The sequence below is a fragment of the Dermacentor variabilis genome, chromosome 8 (assembly GCF_050947875.1).
Source record: "Dermacentor variabilis isolate Ectoservices chromosome 8, ASM5094787v1, whole genome shotgun sequence".
In the NCBI taxonomy this organism is placed as follows: domain Eukaryota; kingdom Metazoa; phylum Arthropoda; class Arachnida; order Ixodida; family Ixodidae; genus Dermacentor; species Dermacentor variabilis.
In genome coordinates, this window is record NC_134575.1 from 53,182,960 (window position 1) to 53,199,020 (window position 16,061).

The 16,061-nt window shown below is 43.7% G+C and overlaps 1 protein-coding gene and 2 non-coding genes across 4 annotated transcripts in view; 1 reads left to right on the forward strand and 2 right to left on the reverse strand.

Moving 5' to 3' along the window:
• Positions 1–1,860: 1,860 nt before the first annotated feature.
• Positions 1,861–1,935, reverse strand: TRNAS-GGA (transfer RNA serine (anticodon GGA)). Its single transcript has one exon. It is a non-coding gene; the product is annotated as a tRNA-Ser (tRNA).
• A 1,958-nt stretch (positions 1,936–3,893) lies between these two features.
• Positions 3,894–3,965, reverse strand: TRNAP-AGG (transfer RNA proline (anticodon AGG)). Its single transcript has one exon. It is a non-coding gene; the product is annotated as a tRNA-Pro (tRNA).
• Positions 3,966–4,159: 194 nt separating this feature from the next.
• LOC142590221 (poly(A)-specific ribonuclease PARN-like) overlaps positions 4,160–16,061 on the forward strand; it is a 64,333-nt gene continuing 52,431 nt past the window's right edge. Inside the window, exons 1-6 of one of the 2 annotated variants that reach the window (XM_075702145.1) lie at positions 4,160–4,318; positions 4,419–4,496; positions 4,569–4,636; positions 4,876–4,943; positions 10,772–10,853; positions 14,475–14,535. In XM_075702145.1, the coding sequence (XP_075558260.1) occupies positions 4,300–4,318; positions 4,419–4,496; positions 4,569–4,636; positions 4,876–4,943; positions 10,772–10,853; positions 14,475–14,535 (376 nt within the window). In that variant the 5' untranslated portion in view covers positions 4,160–4,299. The remainder of the gene's footprint in view (positions 4,319–4,418; positions 4,497–4,568; positions 4,637–4,875; positions 4,944–10,771; positions 10,854–14,474; positions 14,536–16,061) is intronic. The other variant, XM_075702144.1, reaches the window with a different exon arrangement.

Here is a 16,061-nt window from a genome sequence, read left to right on the forward strand (position 1 = left end):
CTACGACGTGCGCCATAATAAGATCAATGGTGGTTTAGGCAGGTAGAAACCGTACAATTCAATTTATTCACCATATCCGTCTTACATGGGAATTTGCTGTAGTGTTGACACGCAACATCAAGGTTGAGGTACGTAAGTTGAAGTGTCTACAATAAACAAGTAATAAAGGGAATGCTTATGCTGTGAGAAAAAGGTCATGCGAAATTTCTCGTGTGGAATTTGAATTCTGTTCTTTTTTTTCATCAAAATTTATCACCAGGCATTTGCAAGACAAGTATACGCTTTCAAACCCCATATAGGTTGCGATATTCAAACCGCAAGTTTTTGTCGTTCCACATGGTTTTAGAAATCAATCTGCAGTGCAGACGTGACAACAGAAAAACAACCAAAAGAACTTTGCGGTTATTATAGAATGGGAAGCCAACCTATGCTTTTAGACCTGTCCTTTGCTTTGCTCATGGCTTTCGGAGCCTGAGCCTGCCATCTACTGGTGGGCTCTCGTTCTTTTCTTTTTTTTTGCTAAAATACTGCTGTTCTCTCCTACCAAATACTACTTATCGGGGACACTCTCTGTCGGTGTATTGTCTTTGCACAGCTGGCTTTCTTCTTTTATCACATTATAGCAAAGGCCCGCTTGCTGAGCATCCGTCAGCAAATCTAATATGACTGTTGACCTAAAGAGCTTTTCTGTCTCTTTTTTCTTTTTTTGAAGCCGACATCTTTAGACTTGGACATCTCAGTAAGACTGGTGGGCCATATTATTGAGAATGTTTCCTTCTTCGCGCTGAACAATACGCAACAACAGCGGCGGTGTCAACCAGGGACGTGGAATATATTTCTACAAGGTAATCTATTGTGCAAGCTGAGTGATATTGAGCGAGGATGTAGTTTTACGTCGGGGTTCCAAACGACTCCCCAAGAGCGAGATCTCCATATGTAGTTGTACCTACTATGTGCCTGTATTATCGGGACACTTCGACGCGTTTATAAAGCGCAACAGCGAAGGCGCTCTTTGTCGATCAGTCGTCTACTGAGCACATTCTAGAAATATGTTTTGTGTAGAGAGAAGAAACGATAAATAATGTTTGCTGAATCTCCATCTTATATTTCTTATTTCGTCAGTTATCGCTCCATCGAGATGTCATGATGACAATGATAACACATGCCTACGTCACACGCTCACGTTACACGCTCACGTAACACCCTCCTCGCTGCTCTGTTCGTGTTTAACTGCGCTTAAGTGACCGCAATAACATGCCCCTTGGTACAAGTTCTAGTTATCTCCAGCTGTGGACTACATATCACCATCGTCATCTCAGTCACGTTCACTGTCACCGCAAGGGCGTCCCCCAGGAAAGGTCCAATAAACCACTATTCCTGTACTGTATCAGCTATAGCCTCAGTTTAGAGATTTATCCCTCAATGGGGGGTACGACAAATTTTTTCGTCGCGCTTGGCACACTTTTTGATGCTCTAATACGACCCCAGTTATGTGTAACATGCATTCCATGTGCTGTCCAAATGCACTTCTTCCCGTTCACATAAAACAGAATAGAGATATAGCCTTCTTACGTCTATGCAATAGTCACGAGGATGCTTTATGGCAACCCGGCTTTCTCGTCGGCCTACTTCAGAATGAGGGGATTCTAATGGTAATGTCGATGGGGGTCAGATATGAAAACTTGCGCCAGCACAGTTAAACAACTAGCATTTTTGACGTAGTAGTTCTGCGGAAACCCGCAAGGTGGAGAGAAGTAATGAATAAAGGGAAAATGAGACATCCACTCGTTCGTAGCAATTGCTACAAAGGAAACCCATACGGGTTCCTCGAAAGAAAAGCCTCATAGTTGAAGAAAAATTTGTCCTGGTCCGGGACTCGAACCCGGGACCACCGCCTTTCCGGGGCAGCCGCTCTACCATCTGAGCTAACCAGGCGGCTAGCAGATGGCAGAGCGAAGTCGAATTTGTCGACAACACGAAGCAAAGGCAAGAGTTTGACGTAGTAGTTCTGCGGAAACCCGCAAGGTGGAGACAAGGGTTTCCTTTGTAGCAATTGCTACGAACGGGTGGATGTCTCATTTTCCCTTTATTAACTAGCATTTTTCAATCACTGAACACTACGGTAATATTTTGCCATTTCTATTTCCCTAAGTCTATGCCATCTTTAATTTCAGTTTTATGTTTATTTCTAGTTGTCCGATACTTGATCCCACAGCAGAACACATTTGGAACGGTAAAGCTGTGCGAATGACATAAAAAGGAAGATGCAAGACAAACACAGGCACATATTTACCGCTTTGTACGGTTGTGACAAAAAAAAAATCATGAGTCATTTCGCTATGTGAAGGCGAATTGTTGTTGTCGGGGGGGAGGGGGGGGGGCTCAAAACATGGCTCGTACCCACGAGGGGGATTGGCCACAGTGGATAGATTGAAACGAACACCCAAGAATGCATCAAAAGGGTTAAAGGGGAACATTTAGAACCAATCATTTGGAAATTAATTGATAATGCCGATATTGTCAGTACCTATTCATCAACTAAGTAAATAAAAATATATTAGTCTGAGAAGCTCAATAAAAAGAATAACAATAAAATTAAATGCCCCATGGTCGATACCCCAGCAGCGTAACCTTCCGGATACTTCAATGAACTTGTGCAGATCACTATATAATCATAAAGCCATGGCTTGTGCCAAATTGACAGGCACCAAAAGACAAAACGTTTGGTGTTGTAAACCTAGTTTTCTAGTTTGTAGTATAAGGCACATGATGCGAAAGGCGGGGAAGCGGTGGCAAGAGAGAAAGAAATTCTCAATAGTTTCTAGTTCTTTACAAAAAGAGCAGAGGTTAGTTATGGAAAGACCAGATCATGAAGGTAAACATTTAGGCGGGGAACTATACGCTGGAAACTTGCTAACGTCCCCTCGCATAGGCATGAAAGGCATTTGCTCATCTTCCGCTGAAATTTTAGATGTTGAAAATCATCTGTGGAAAGTATGGATGATTAATTACAAGTCAGCAATAAAAGGCGTTTGGCTCCTGTTGTAAAAGAGGAATCAGGAAGAACATTTAAGACCAGACCATTTAGCGATGACGATGCGAGAGAGTCAGCTGATTCATTTAAAAAGAGTCCATTATGTCTGGGGACCCAGACAAAGCGGTCTTCAGACTAATTAACCAGGAGAAGAGTCTAAAATGTACCCAGCAAGTGTGACCGATTAATGAAAGTTAAATATGTACAGACCCAAAGCGCGTTAACCACTTTTACTTTACTGTGGACCAAATTTTTGGATCGCCAGTATTATCGCCAGGAATTCAGCAAGGAATATGTATTGGACTGTAATCGGCTAGAGGGAGAGCAAAAGACCAGTTAAGCTGAATTGAAAAGATGCCAACACCGGCCTTCTCTAAATTTCGTGATGCGTCCGCTGAAATTATCAAGCGAGACAGAAGTTGATTCAGATTATCTTGAAGGAGACCGTCAAGTATGCGCGCAGGAAGAAGTTTTGCGTGTGTTGGAAAAAAATTTTATCAAAGCTTAATCTTTCACCTTAAACGAATTAGATTTTGGAGAAATCAGGTTCGGCAGACGAACTTGAAGTTTCGATATAACAGCCCCTTAACAAAAGCAACTTGTGGTTGTTGATAACGCCGTCGACCTGTTATGAAAATTAATACGGTAAAATGGATCAAAACTGGTTGCAATAGAAGAGAGATGCATATCACCACCACCATCGAAAATGTACTCCACCTTGAAAGATGTATGTGGCGGATTCCCGATAACGAAGAAAACGAAATAGGACCGAAATGAGACATAAGTAGAAATACTTAGTGCACTCCGTGTATATATGTATAAAAAAAAAAAAAAAAAAGGTAGGGCAAAAAAAGTATACGGGCTCGTCCGGGATTTGAACCCGGGACCTCTCGCACCCTAAGCGAGAATCATACCCCTAGACCAACGAGCCAGCACGTTCGTGGCAGAAATTATTGCTCATTAAAAGCAATTTTTAATTCATCTCGAGTGCGTTTTTGCTGCATTAAAGTATTTACTATAACGTAATTTCAATCTTCTAGCCACGCTGTAAACCTGAAATACGAGCGCTCTCACGTGAAATCAGCACGCGACTGTCGAATGACTCAGTCGCTCGGTGCATCGCCTCGCTGCTCGGTGCTGCTCGCTGGCATGGCAGTGGCAATGATGGCGGCCGCCTGAAGCGAGACAAGCGAGGGACTCGAAAGCGCGACGACAACGGGTTGCCGTTTCGGTCTGTCTTTGATGTTGCCGTCCCACGAACGACCATGGAAGTGACTGCAAAAAGTGAGTGTACAACTTGACAAACCCGCGAAACTTCTTGCCGCCGCTTTGATTGCCCTTTTCGAATTTCATTCGCGATACGCCGGCTCTCTCCGAACGGCAGATTTCCAGGAGCAATTCGGCCAGCTCAAGGCGGCCGTCGAAAATGCATCGTTCGTCGCCGTTGACTGCGAATTTACGGGTAAGTGAGCCGGTTCGAGGCGAAGGGGAGATCGCTCACACGTTGACGACGTGTTCATGCTGTTCCTGACAGGTCTACACTTGGACCGAAGTACCCACGCGTATGACACTCCAGAGGAACGCTACCGAAAGCTAAGAGAGGTTTGTTTTCGTTCGTCGTGTCTGACATGCGTATCCTTTCATTTAGTACTTGTGGTATCGGGAGTGTGCTTTATGGCCGAATTTTCCCCGCAGACGGCTTAACGTCGGCGTACAATCGCTTCGAGTAGCTCGTGACAGATACGCAGAAACCGAAAGCACGATCGTATTCGACGCTTATGTTCGTACGACAATTCTGTCTGCTCACTATTATATTTCTCTTTCTTTTTTTGTGTCTGTAGACATCTTTAGATTTTCTGGTGGTTCAAGTTGGCGTGTGCACGTTCCAGTACGACAAGGAAAAACATGGGTGAGTTGACAAACGCGGCTTTACCTTCTCTGTGTGTAGTTGCGATGTTTACTAGCTTGTGCTCATCAAAATTGGCTGCATAGTGTAATGAACTAGGAAGCTAGTTCGCCTGGTAGGTCCAGGTTGGATATTTTTGGCCGGAAATATCGAGACCGTGTTCCAGCGATGGTACCGGAAGACAAAAGACTGCGTCAGTTGAAACGTGTCACTGATTCACATGACTGTGAAAAAATTTACTGCTTATCAACACCATTGTATTGACAGGTAGCTATGAGCGGTGAGCCCTCAACATCTAGCCTACTTTGACATGCTGCTGTATGCAGCTCATTATTGCTTGTTTGCCGTTTGTAAAGTATGTTTCACATGTTTGAGGTGGCATTAGGTTGGGGCCATTCTTTTAAACTACTGCCCACAGTTACTTTCTGTAATAAGTGGAAGTGTTAGCGGCACTAGATACCATGAGGTATGGCTCATCTGGGCATTCAGTTTGCAGATTGAAGTGGTTGACACAGAACATTGCCTTGTGCGCAGCGTAGTTTTCTTTTTATTTGATTGAATTGCATCCTGTTACTGAATGTACCATCAATATAATTTGTAACACGAACAGAGTGGTATTGATAAGTGGCACACATCGGGCCTAATTAGTGTGGTGTGCTGTTGCTCGGTAGCAGGATTACAAGCTAGGATGAGTCTCAAATCTTTGTTTCAGAGCCCGGATTAAGCCGCAGTTACAGATACACCCGAACCTGAAAAGTCACCAAAGCTTTCTAGAAGTTTTCTGCTTGCTTGCGTTTGAATGTATTATGAACGTGCATATAGTTTACAAGTAGTCATGACCATTTGGAAAATCATATCTACGATGATCTCAAGCATGTGCGGCTAGCTCAGAAAGGTGGGTGTCGGGATTTGATGTTCGTCATTTCTGAGTTAGTGTATTCTGAAGCTTTACCACTGGCAAGACTGACCTTTATTGCATGTTGGAAGCGTAATCTAGCTATGTAAACTAACGTAATGTTTCTCTTTAAGCTCCCTTGCAAATCCATCTTGTTATCTCAGTGGCTACTGATGCACTGCGTGAGGTCGAGTGGTTCAATTGGCACCCTCAGCTGCTGCGTTTCGATGGCGGTGTAATGCAAAAGCACATTCAGTATTTAGGTGCACACTAAAGAACCTCAGGCAGGCAGAATTAATGTGGGGCCTTCCCACTATAGCGTCCTGCGTATCCTGTTGCTTTGCTATGTTAAGCCACTTCGTTTCATTTTGCATTTTCCTTGTGTCACATATGGAGAAGCTTGTTGGTCGTTGTGCACCACGCCGTCGTTTGTACATGCTATGGAATAGGTGTGGAGCCTGCCTCTTCCAGTTTCTAAATCTTGCTACTTGGTGAGGTTTGGTGGTAGTGTCTGTATGCATTTTTTTCGACAGCTGTTCAACCAAATAAGGGACGATAAGCAGTGGGCAAGTGGTGCCTCACCCTGGCTCATGGCGAAACATGTATGGTGCATCTGTAGCAGCATTAATACTTGGAAATGCAAACTACCAAGGCGCATTTATAAAGCATTCCGTATTGCGCTTTCCGCACAATTCTTTAGTTTGTAAATATCGCACATGCTGGAGCTGCAAGATCGTGATACTTTTCCTCATAAGCTTTGTTGGTCTGTTCACACAAATATGATAGATTAGATGGCTAGCTAGATACTTCGGTGCTCCCCCTTTGTATTGGGATAGTGCCGGTTGTTACTATCATGATGCCTGCCCATTTGTGGTAGGTATCAGGATTTCCATCCCCACCAAGGGGCTGATATCCTGCCACGGAGGGTTGTATAACTTCTAGTTCCTATTCACCCTAACAGGTACATGTTATCACTTAACACACGTGATCCTGCAACCTCGTCTTGCCCATCTGTATTGTTTGCATGTTAATATCCCTTGTGCTGTTTTTAAATCCCAAAGCTCCCTGTATCACCTCTGTGTTACCTTGGGTGTTTATGGCTGAAGGTCAGTACATTTTATTAAAGTGTACTCCACCATTACCTCAGTTCTCATGGTACAGTGGCTAATATCTTTACATTGTCAAACTTGTTCCTCTATTCCTATGGGATCGAACATTCCTCTCCAGCTTCAAAATTTAAAGCAATGCCCTTTAGGTCGACTGCTGCTGGTAGCAACCCCACATAGTTATGGCATTAATGCATTAAGGAATGTAATTAGCAGGAGTACTGTTTGGCGAGTTGGTAAGGACCACGGAGCAAGTAAGCACTACGAGTGAGTATGACTTGTTACAATGGAAGCCAGGAAAATCTGGCCAAACTTGTGATCAGGTCGCAATAGGTTTTAGCGTCACCTACCACCGCTCTCGGCCACTTCAGCGAGCGCTATTCTGAAAAGACAGCAGGTGTGACGGCAACGCATGATTGGTGCACTCGCACATAATAAGGAAGAAGCTACGTGCTACAAAAAGCAAACAATGTTGCGCAAGTTTTTAAATGGAGAAAATGGGAAAGTGCTCAAACAAGTGCGCGTCAGCTAAAGGCTACCAGGTATCGAAATGCTGGGCTGAGTCTGCCAAATGCAGGATTATGTGTTGGCTGGCCTTTTGGAGAAACAGGAGAGATAATTTTAGCCATTTAGCACACAAAAAAACACAGGAGCAGTTCAAAAGACGTTGACAAAACGCTCACTTCCAGCACTCTTTTATATTCACCAACTTTACATGTTGTCTTTTTGTTTATTCTTTTTTTTTTTTGTACTAAAAGGCTAAAATGTAACACCAACATGCCCAAACTTACATACTTTCAAGGAGAGAGAAAAATGCACAAAAGGGGGAGGGGCTCTTCACAAGGAGTTGGCTTGTGATGCTACCTCCTAGTTAATTTTCTTCCTTTATGGTTAGGGCATAGATAATTAGAGCTGAGAGTGAGCCAGTAGTCTTCACTTTTCTTTTGTTCAGCTACGCAATTCGTGCCAGAAATGTAGCACTATCAGCAGCGTGCAAAACCTGAGTCCATTTTGAACACTGCTCAACTTTGTAGAATCGGTGCAAAGCTACTGAGCAACTGAGAGGTGAACTGAGCTTCTAACAACTGAAATGTCACTGAGCTGGAGGGGCATATTCGTAATGCAGGGTGCCAGTCAACAAATGCCAATCCAAAGACAGTACCCCCCACTGTTCCTACAGTTGTTGAATGACCCTAGCCCCAGGTTGGCCTGTCGTGAGGTGGTGTGAAGGGCTGCAGCTTGCCTTGTTTCTCTCATTTGTGTCTGCCATGCACGGCTCTTTATTATTGCCAGACATTAAAGGCCTCATTGCGCCTGACTGGTTGCATCTTTGAAACACAACTCAAACCATATGGAACCAGTTCAGACCGATATAGACCACGTCATTTACAAAGTTAATAACACCTCTAAACAAAATGTGGGATCTGTCAAATCTGACGTTTTGTAGTCGATTCGGCTTTTTTAGAAGGTTTCGTAGAAGAGGTGCAATGTGCTGCCATACGTCCTTTAAGGGGACAATAAAGGAAAATATAAGTCATTGTAGACTGCTAAAATGCCTTTCCATAAACCTCGCAGCCCTTGTTTTGCGCCAAGAAAAGGCTTAGTTTAGGAGAGAGTAGTGTCTGAAAAGGTCCACATACCTCTAGCACAATTCACACCGCCTGCCCCCAAGCAGGGAGCTGCAATGTTACACATGCCATCACTTTCCTTTACTGCCGTTGGTGAGTAAAACGGCGCCTGAGAGCCGGCCCTATAGCTTCTGGCGCAAAACGCAACAGCGGGGCCTGAAATCGAGCCAAGACAGTGCCGACAGTGTGAATCATAAACACGATCATCGACGCTTGTGAAAATTGGCCTCATTCACTGCTACTTGCAGTTTGGGTAAGTTTGGCGAGCCAGCAAAAGCCGTGCAGCGCTACACAAAGATGGAACTAATGAAACGTGAAAGTGAGGGCAACGCAGAGTTTAGAGAACGCAGAACCTTTTGGCCGTTCACGTTGTTATCAAGGGTAACGTCAGAAAGCTCTTCTTTCTGAGAATCGAATAGAAGTAGACAAGTAGCATTTTCATCTATCTTATAATGCAGTGAAATGGTCTTTTTATTATGAGTGATTGAGTACCACTGAGAGAATTATAATGAGAAGTCGCTACGTCATCGAGCTACTATTTGAATGCCTCAGTGAAGTCTCGAATCATGTCCTGCATTTACTTAAATTTCTTAATTATTAAAGCTCTGTTCTCAATAATATTGACACCTTAGATGATCTCGAGCATTGACCTGTCACTTTAGCTTGACATATTATTCGCCTTTAGTGTTCCTTTTAACCATTGAGGAAGAAGCCAAGCTGTGACTGAAAAATCAAGTTTAACAAATGGAGCATTCTGTTTCAAGACGTTATTAATTTCATAAAAGGCCAACCTGTTTCTAGACCATGGCATATGTTCACAGCACTTCTCTTTTGTAATTGCCATTTGGGATTAGCTGTTGCCACAAAACTCCTCTCTTTATCACACCATTTACTATTTCAACGGCCCCTCACCGAGTCTGGCCATTTTGAGCTGAAAAGTGCAGTGTGGTTGTCAGCTCAAAATGGCCAGACTTGGTGAAGGGGCCCTTTAAATAGCAATGCGCGCTCACGTTCATTTCTGCTAAAAATTGCATCGCTACGCGCCATGGAAAGAGCTGAAATCTCAAAACTAAACGCCGTTTGCCGTTCTCCTCACACATTGCGCTCCAAGATAGGTGGGATGGCAAATACCAGCAAGTGCGCCTACGTACATTTATGTGCTGTGACGTCGCTCGTAGTTACACGTGATTTCGATAGCAATTCAAGGCGACATCTATTATTTGTGTAATCTGTTGCCTCAGTAGATGAATTAAAGCTTAGAGAAATAATAAAACACACAAACTAAATGTCTGCATGTTTTTGTCCTACTTCGCACTGCAGCAAGAGAGATGTACTTCTGTTTTGTCTGCTTGTTCCAATGTAGGGCAGTTGCACGCGCCGAGTACGAAGCTATGTCATTTTCTATTGTGTTCCAGCACGCGACCGTGCCCTGTAATCCGCTTGCCTTGGCCTCAGTGTTCTTGTAACATTGATTTTTACTGCTAGTCAGGTGTTCTCATGCGCAGCATGCAAAATTGTTCGCCGCGTGAAATGAGACAGATGCAACAGTTCACGCTCGTGACTGCCAACAGAAGTGCACCGCGCAGCAAAAAAGCACTGAAAAAAAAACTGAAGGCAGGGCCCGTGACGTATGGTAGAACGCAGGGAAGGAATTTCGCTTGCGAAGGCTAGATGGAGCAAGTGGAGAAAGTGTCTCTCCTGGCGGTAGCCCTTGCCTCCTGAAATCATGGGTTCGCGGCACTGAAATATGTCTATCTCGGCTTTTAATTAACTAATTTGAAAAATTCTTGGGGTTGCATGCTCCCAAGACAGTAAGTAACAACTTCAATCATATAAACAAAATTTGCTATGTGGCCTAGTGAGGGGCCCTTTAAAGTGGTGTACATCCAAGTGGCCGGCTTGTAAGAAAACTTGGCTACATAAAAAAAAATGTTTATCAATAATGTTCGATCAAGTACAGGCCGTCCAGAAGGCCCATGATACGGCGGTAAAGTTAAACCTTACTGTCCCGACGTGGGAGCCGCCTGCGTCAACCTAAGGGTTGATCTTCAGGACATTAAATAAAGTTCATCATACCATACCATACCATCAATAATGTTCTGTTTTAAGGCACATGTGAATAGGGTCAAGTTTCTGTGCTGTGTTTAGATGTGCGGAGTACAACTTTCGTTGCCGGTAACAATTGCGTTCTTTTGATTGCAGGTACAATTACAAGGCATTCAACTTCTATGTTTGTCCAAAACAAACAGTCAAGGGTGCGCCCGACAGAATGTTTCAATGCCAGGCAAGTCGTCGAGAATGCTTCCATTTTGCTTAATTTCCGTTTACAGCGGAACCTTACATTAGTAGTGGAGGCATTGTCAGGAATAAGATAGTCCGAACAGTTCAATGAATTAATTTTAGTAGTAATCATTCTATTTAGAAGGATAAAAACTGGAAGGAAAGGAGGGGCCCAAGGCCTGTGGGTATCACTACTGTCTCACTTTTCAGTGAACACCTTACCTACCGCTTCTGTGCGAAAGATACAGAGTGAGAAAACAGGCAAGAGGAACATTACAACAAAAAAGAAAATGCGAGTATACAGTGCTCGGCAATTTAAACTTGATAATTGGCCGACGTGGTGACCGATGCCTATTGCATCATCGGTGGGCACTGGGGACACCGAGCCGACAGATTCTGGTATACAGCGAAAGCAAGGACCTTTGTGATGCACCGTGGCTGCATTCGGGCCCCAGTGATCACCCAGTCCTCGCCGGTGGTGCAAAAAGCGGCGGCTGCCATGCAAGCGAGTTGTTGCATTTTAAATCGCCGACCGCCGTACATAAGTGAGGGCAGGAGGGGCATAACTGTGGATACCTAACTGACTGTATCAGAAATTTGGTTAAAGGGGCCCTGGACCACTTTTTATCGAAGTCGAGAAATGCACTTCAGGTTGAAATAAGCTCTTTCAGGAATACTTTTCCACAAAAAAGTACTTCTGCGCGTTCAGCAGAAGCGGAGTTATTGGCAACCAAACATATCCTAAGCGGTGCTACTGCCCCTCCTTTAGTGAGTTGCATTGCGAAGGCTACGTGGTAGAGCAGGGCGGGCTCGCAGTGCTCCGCCCACCGTGGTGGTACAGTTCGAATTTAATTTTGGATGTTCACGTAGACGCCAGTACTTCCGATTCTAGCGCCTACAGTGCGCCAAACATAGCTCGGCAAAACACAGTACACTCACCCAGGAGACTCGCCATGGCTACGTAGCAGACTGCAGATACGACCAGCTGTAGTGCGCATGCGATGAATTTGCTTTGTGCACGACAAAGCTGGAGAGCACGCTCGCGCTCATATGCTCCAGCCTGGCCGTGCTATGTGGTACGGACCAGCCTTGGTCCTGCACCAGCTTGACCTTAGGATAGTAGCCACATCCAACTTGCGCCTTTTGAAGCACTATCAATAGCTCAGTGCAAAGCAAAGTGTACTAAGGTGTGTCTAACCAGGGGGGGCCAGGAGTGAGCATGGGCTGGCAAGCGTGCGTGGTCTGACCTTAAGTTTTGTGTAGTTCGAGGCTAGTTGAGTGCTTGAAACTAGTCGAAATTAGCGAGAGCCAGCAGCTACGACTCCGCTGAGCAATGTAGCCAAAGTTTAATTCCTAAGCAGGCGATACGACAGTTTCTTTTGGAAGTATGAAATTGTGATAGAAATTCGTAAGCAGATTTCTGCTTACATCAAACGCTTTGTTAAGCCGCATCAGTATATATGCACAACCGTAGGAAGGTGCGTACTGATCCAAACACCCACCTTAATTGATGTCAGCTATAGGCCGATAGCAGCTGTATGTGGGAGTGTGATATGTAACAAAATAAAGCATCCAGAAAAGAGTGAGGAGCAGGTGTCTGTTGAAAAAAGAGCGTTTGAGAAATAGGTGAGTTCGTGCTCTGCTTGCGATCTACATGCACTGTGCACTACTGCAAAATTTGGCTAAGATATTCACAGCAGTGAATGCTGTCCGTGGGGTGTGTTTTTTTTACCAAGCCCGAGAGGTAGATCAGGACCACTTTAAGTGAAAAGCTCTCATGTTGCACATTCGAGTACATGCGGAATGCAGAAATGTTTTAGTGACTGTTGGCTGTACTGATTTGTATTTAAATCAGTTGTATTGTAAAATGTATCATAATAGAGAGTTTTAGAATAGGGGCCCCAAATGTTTAGGGGCCCCAAAGAAATAGCGTCGAAGCCACTGCGCATGCGCAAGACGCAAACTGACTTTGGGTTTTGCGTTGGGAACGCTATTTCACCGATTTAGCGGGAGCCCAAATAGCGGCCCCAAAGGTTTTTCGACGGCAAACATGGCGGCACCCATCGTAGCGACGGCTCTAGCCTAGCACCAAAGTGGGTTCGATTTGCGGTAACGCGTGAAGTTCGCAAGCTAGGAGAAGTGACTGCGGTTATCGCTTTCTCTCAACTAGCGCGTGTTATGAAGATTGACTCATTAGACGCCGCTGATTTTGAATTCGATTGTGGATTTTATGGCTCGTAGGCCTAACACGGCTAAGCTTGGCTGGTGAAGGCTAGTAAAGTTGGTTTGCTCAGAACTAAGCGCAACTAATTGTTTGCTGCTAATAGAATAACCTCTAAATTGGAATTAAATGCGAATACACGAAATTCAAAATTATTATTTTTATCATAAAATGGTATATATTATTTAATTATTTCTAATAGCTTTTCTTTGACGCCGTAGTGGCGCTGTCAGCGCAAGACGCTATCCGCAGACGTAAAACCCTATTCTAAAACTCTTCCCTCCTACGTGCCCCAACGCTAACACCCGCAAAGCTCTTTGGGGCCCCAAACTATTGGGGCCCCTATTCTAAAACTCTCTAATAATACACAGTAGGAATAACAGGAAGAGGAAGGTGCTAAATGAAGTAAAAACTGCAAATGGCTTCCATAAATTTGTTCCCTTCAAAGAAAGGTTGAATTCTAGTAACTGTTGCAAGCAGCATTTTATTTGGTTCTTTTAAATGTTTGCCAGAAATTGGGGAATTAAAAAAAATTGAGGTAGGCAACTTTATAACTTGGTGTTTGTGCAATAAAGAGTGCTGCTTCAATTCTGCAAATGGCAACTGCTATCATGTTGAAAGTGGACAAAATTAAGATAATATAGCTGTAAGCAGTGCCAATACCTTGTGGATAAGTTTGCCAGTTGCTGTCCTAATAGATGCTAGTTTAAGATTTCTGACGTTAGTATTCTGTTTTGTTTTCTCAGCATCACAAACTTGCCAGCATGGTGCTTCAATTTGTTTTCTTACTGATTTTTCAGAAATTGCAAGAAAGAAAGAAAAGAAACAAAGAAAGTTTTCTCCCAACAGTTGCCTGTAGCTTGTAAATTCAATAGATTAACCTAATAATCTGGCTGCTGAATTCGTATTCAATGTGCAGTGGCTGCCTAGTGAAAGCATTTGTGCTTCACTTGTGTCTGACAAAGGGAAGTCGCTGTTGACCCCATCGTAACAGTTTATCTTTAGCTGCCATCTTCATAAATTGCTTAAAAATAGCCGTGATCTCTAGTAATAAAGTTCGTATACCAAAGTGTAGGTAACCATAATTGCGCTTTATGGGCAGGCAATCGGCCATTTGGGGTGCAGAAACACGGAAGCCTTTACCTAGTATGCATGCACTAGGATTTGAGCGATGTTATAATGGTTGCACGTCCAACTTTGCTGTGTGACAGTTCAACTGTAAAGCATTTCCAATGAAATGCTTCTTTTGGTCTTTTGGAGGGAGCTTCTTTTGGTGCGCTTGTACAGCAAATTGTTCAAATTTAGGTGCTGATTTTTGCCATTTCTTACTGTTGCTTCCATGACTTTCGTTGTTTTTTTTTTCCTTCTTTTTTCGCTGATTGTTTGTGCCTTTACCGCTCGCAGGCTAGCAGCTTACAGTTCCTGAGTCAACATGGCTTTGACTTCAACAAGCTCTTCAGTCAGGGTCTGAGAATCCTTTTTTTTTCTTTCGTCATGGCATAAGCCTCGATAACAGCTGTAGTGCTGACTCCGCATTGCAGCGTTTGCTAAATTGAAAACGTTGTTAGTGTGGGTAGCGTAAAAGGTGGACCACCACTTAGAAGGAAAAGCGGTTTGTTTTCTTGAATGCTACTTGGCAGAGCCGATAATGCCTTTCTCAGCAGCACGTTACTAGATGAGCGGGATAATCGCCAGGTGGATTCTTGAATATGTAGTGGCAAATCATATTCTTCTTTTTTGGCCAAAGCAAGAAATTGTGTGTGAGCAATCTCACGACATTTGCAGTAGCCTGCTCACTGAAGCTTGATAACACGGAAAGCTGAGCAAGTTGGTAACATTTCTTGCTGCAGAGCAAATTTTGCAAATCTCTATTTCATCCTAAAGCATGCCAAAGTACTAATTCAAGTACAGTAAAACCTTGTTAATATGTAGTTAACTGGACCGTAAGAAATGTTACAGTTAACCGAATGTCGAATTATTCAAGGTATCAAGAAAACAATAAACAAATGTTAACTACATCGACACAATTTTATTTGCTGGATAAATCGGCAACTCCTGTTTATATTTTGTACAAAAGCAGCGTTGAAGCAGCAATTCTCGTCATCTAATAACTGATTAACTTACTACATCAACACAATTTTATTTGCTGGATGAATCAGCAAATCCTGTTTATATTTTGTACAAAAGCAGCGTGGAAGCAGCAATTCTCGTCATCTAATAACTGATTAGCGCTTGCAGCTGTAAAGGCCTTGCGACTTCCTTCGCAGTGTGGCCACAGCAGTTGTCTTTGTCTGTGACATGCCCTTAACTACTGCATGCACATCCCGATTATATCTTTTTTTGGCCAGTTAGCTGGCCTATCGTCCATTGCGATATAGCTGGTGCTCTCTTCATCCTCGACAGCTTTGCACTGAATTAAAACAAAACTAATGTTTGCTGCAACCACTGCGGATGAAACCACAGCCGCTGGTGACGTGTTCATGGATGGTGACCTTGCAGTTCTGAAAGCATGCGGCCAGTGCATGCACCGAGTCAAATCGAAACTTGTTACCTGCAATAACTGCAGACAAAGCCGTTGTCACTGTCAGCGCGATCATGGGTAGCGACTACGTAGCTATAAAGGCACACTTCTGACGCTGTGTTACGCATGGTGGTAAATGCAAAGAAAGGCTTTATAGGCACAAATAGGGAAGAAGTGATCCGGCGTCGTTGTCATTTACATGCAATTTCAGCTGATGACTGTGGCGTTGAGGACTCCACCACTTCGTTTTGGTTAGATGCTAGCGCTGTTTTTGCTCTTTTGCGTCGCACATTTGTGGCACTCCGCACTTGCCGAGCTCAGACAGTTGCCCGAATAACCCAATGTGTGGCCAAATACGTCGAAATTAATTAATGTTTGATTGCAATAGATAATGCATACACCTGCTGGTACCAGGGGACGAGGTCTGAATGATCCAATTTTCCTAACAAGGGTCAAATTAATGAGCTTTT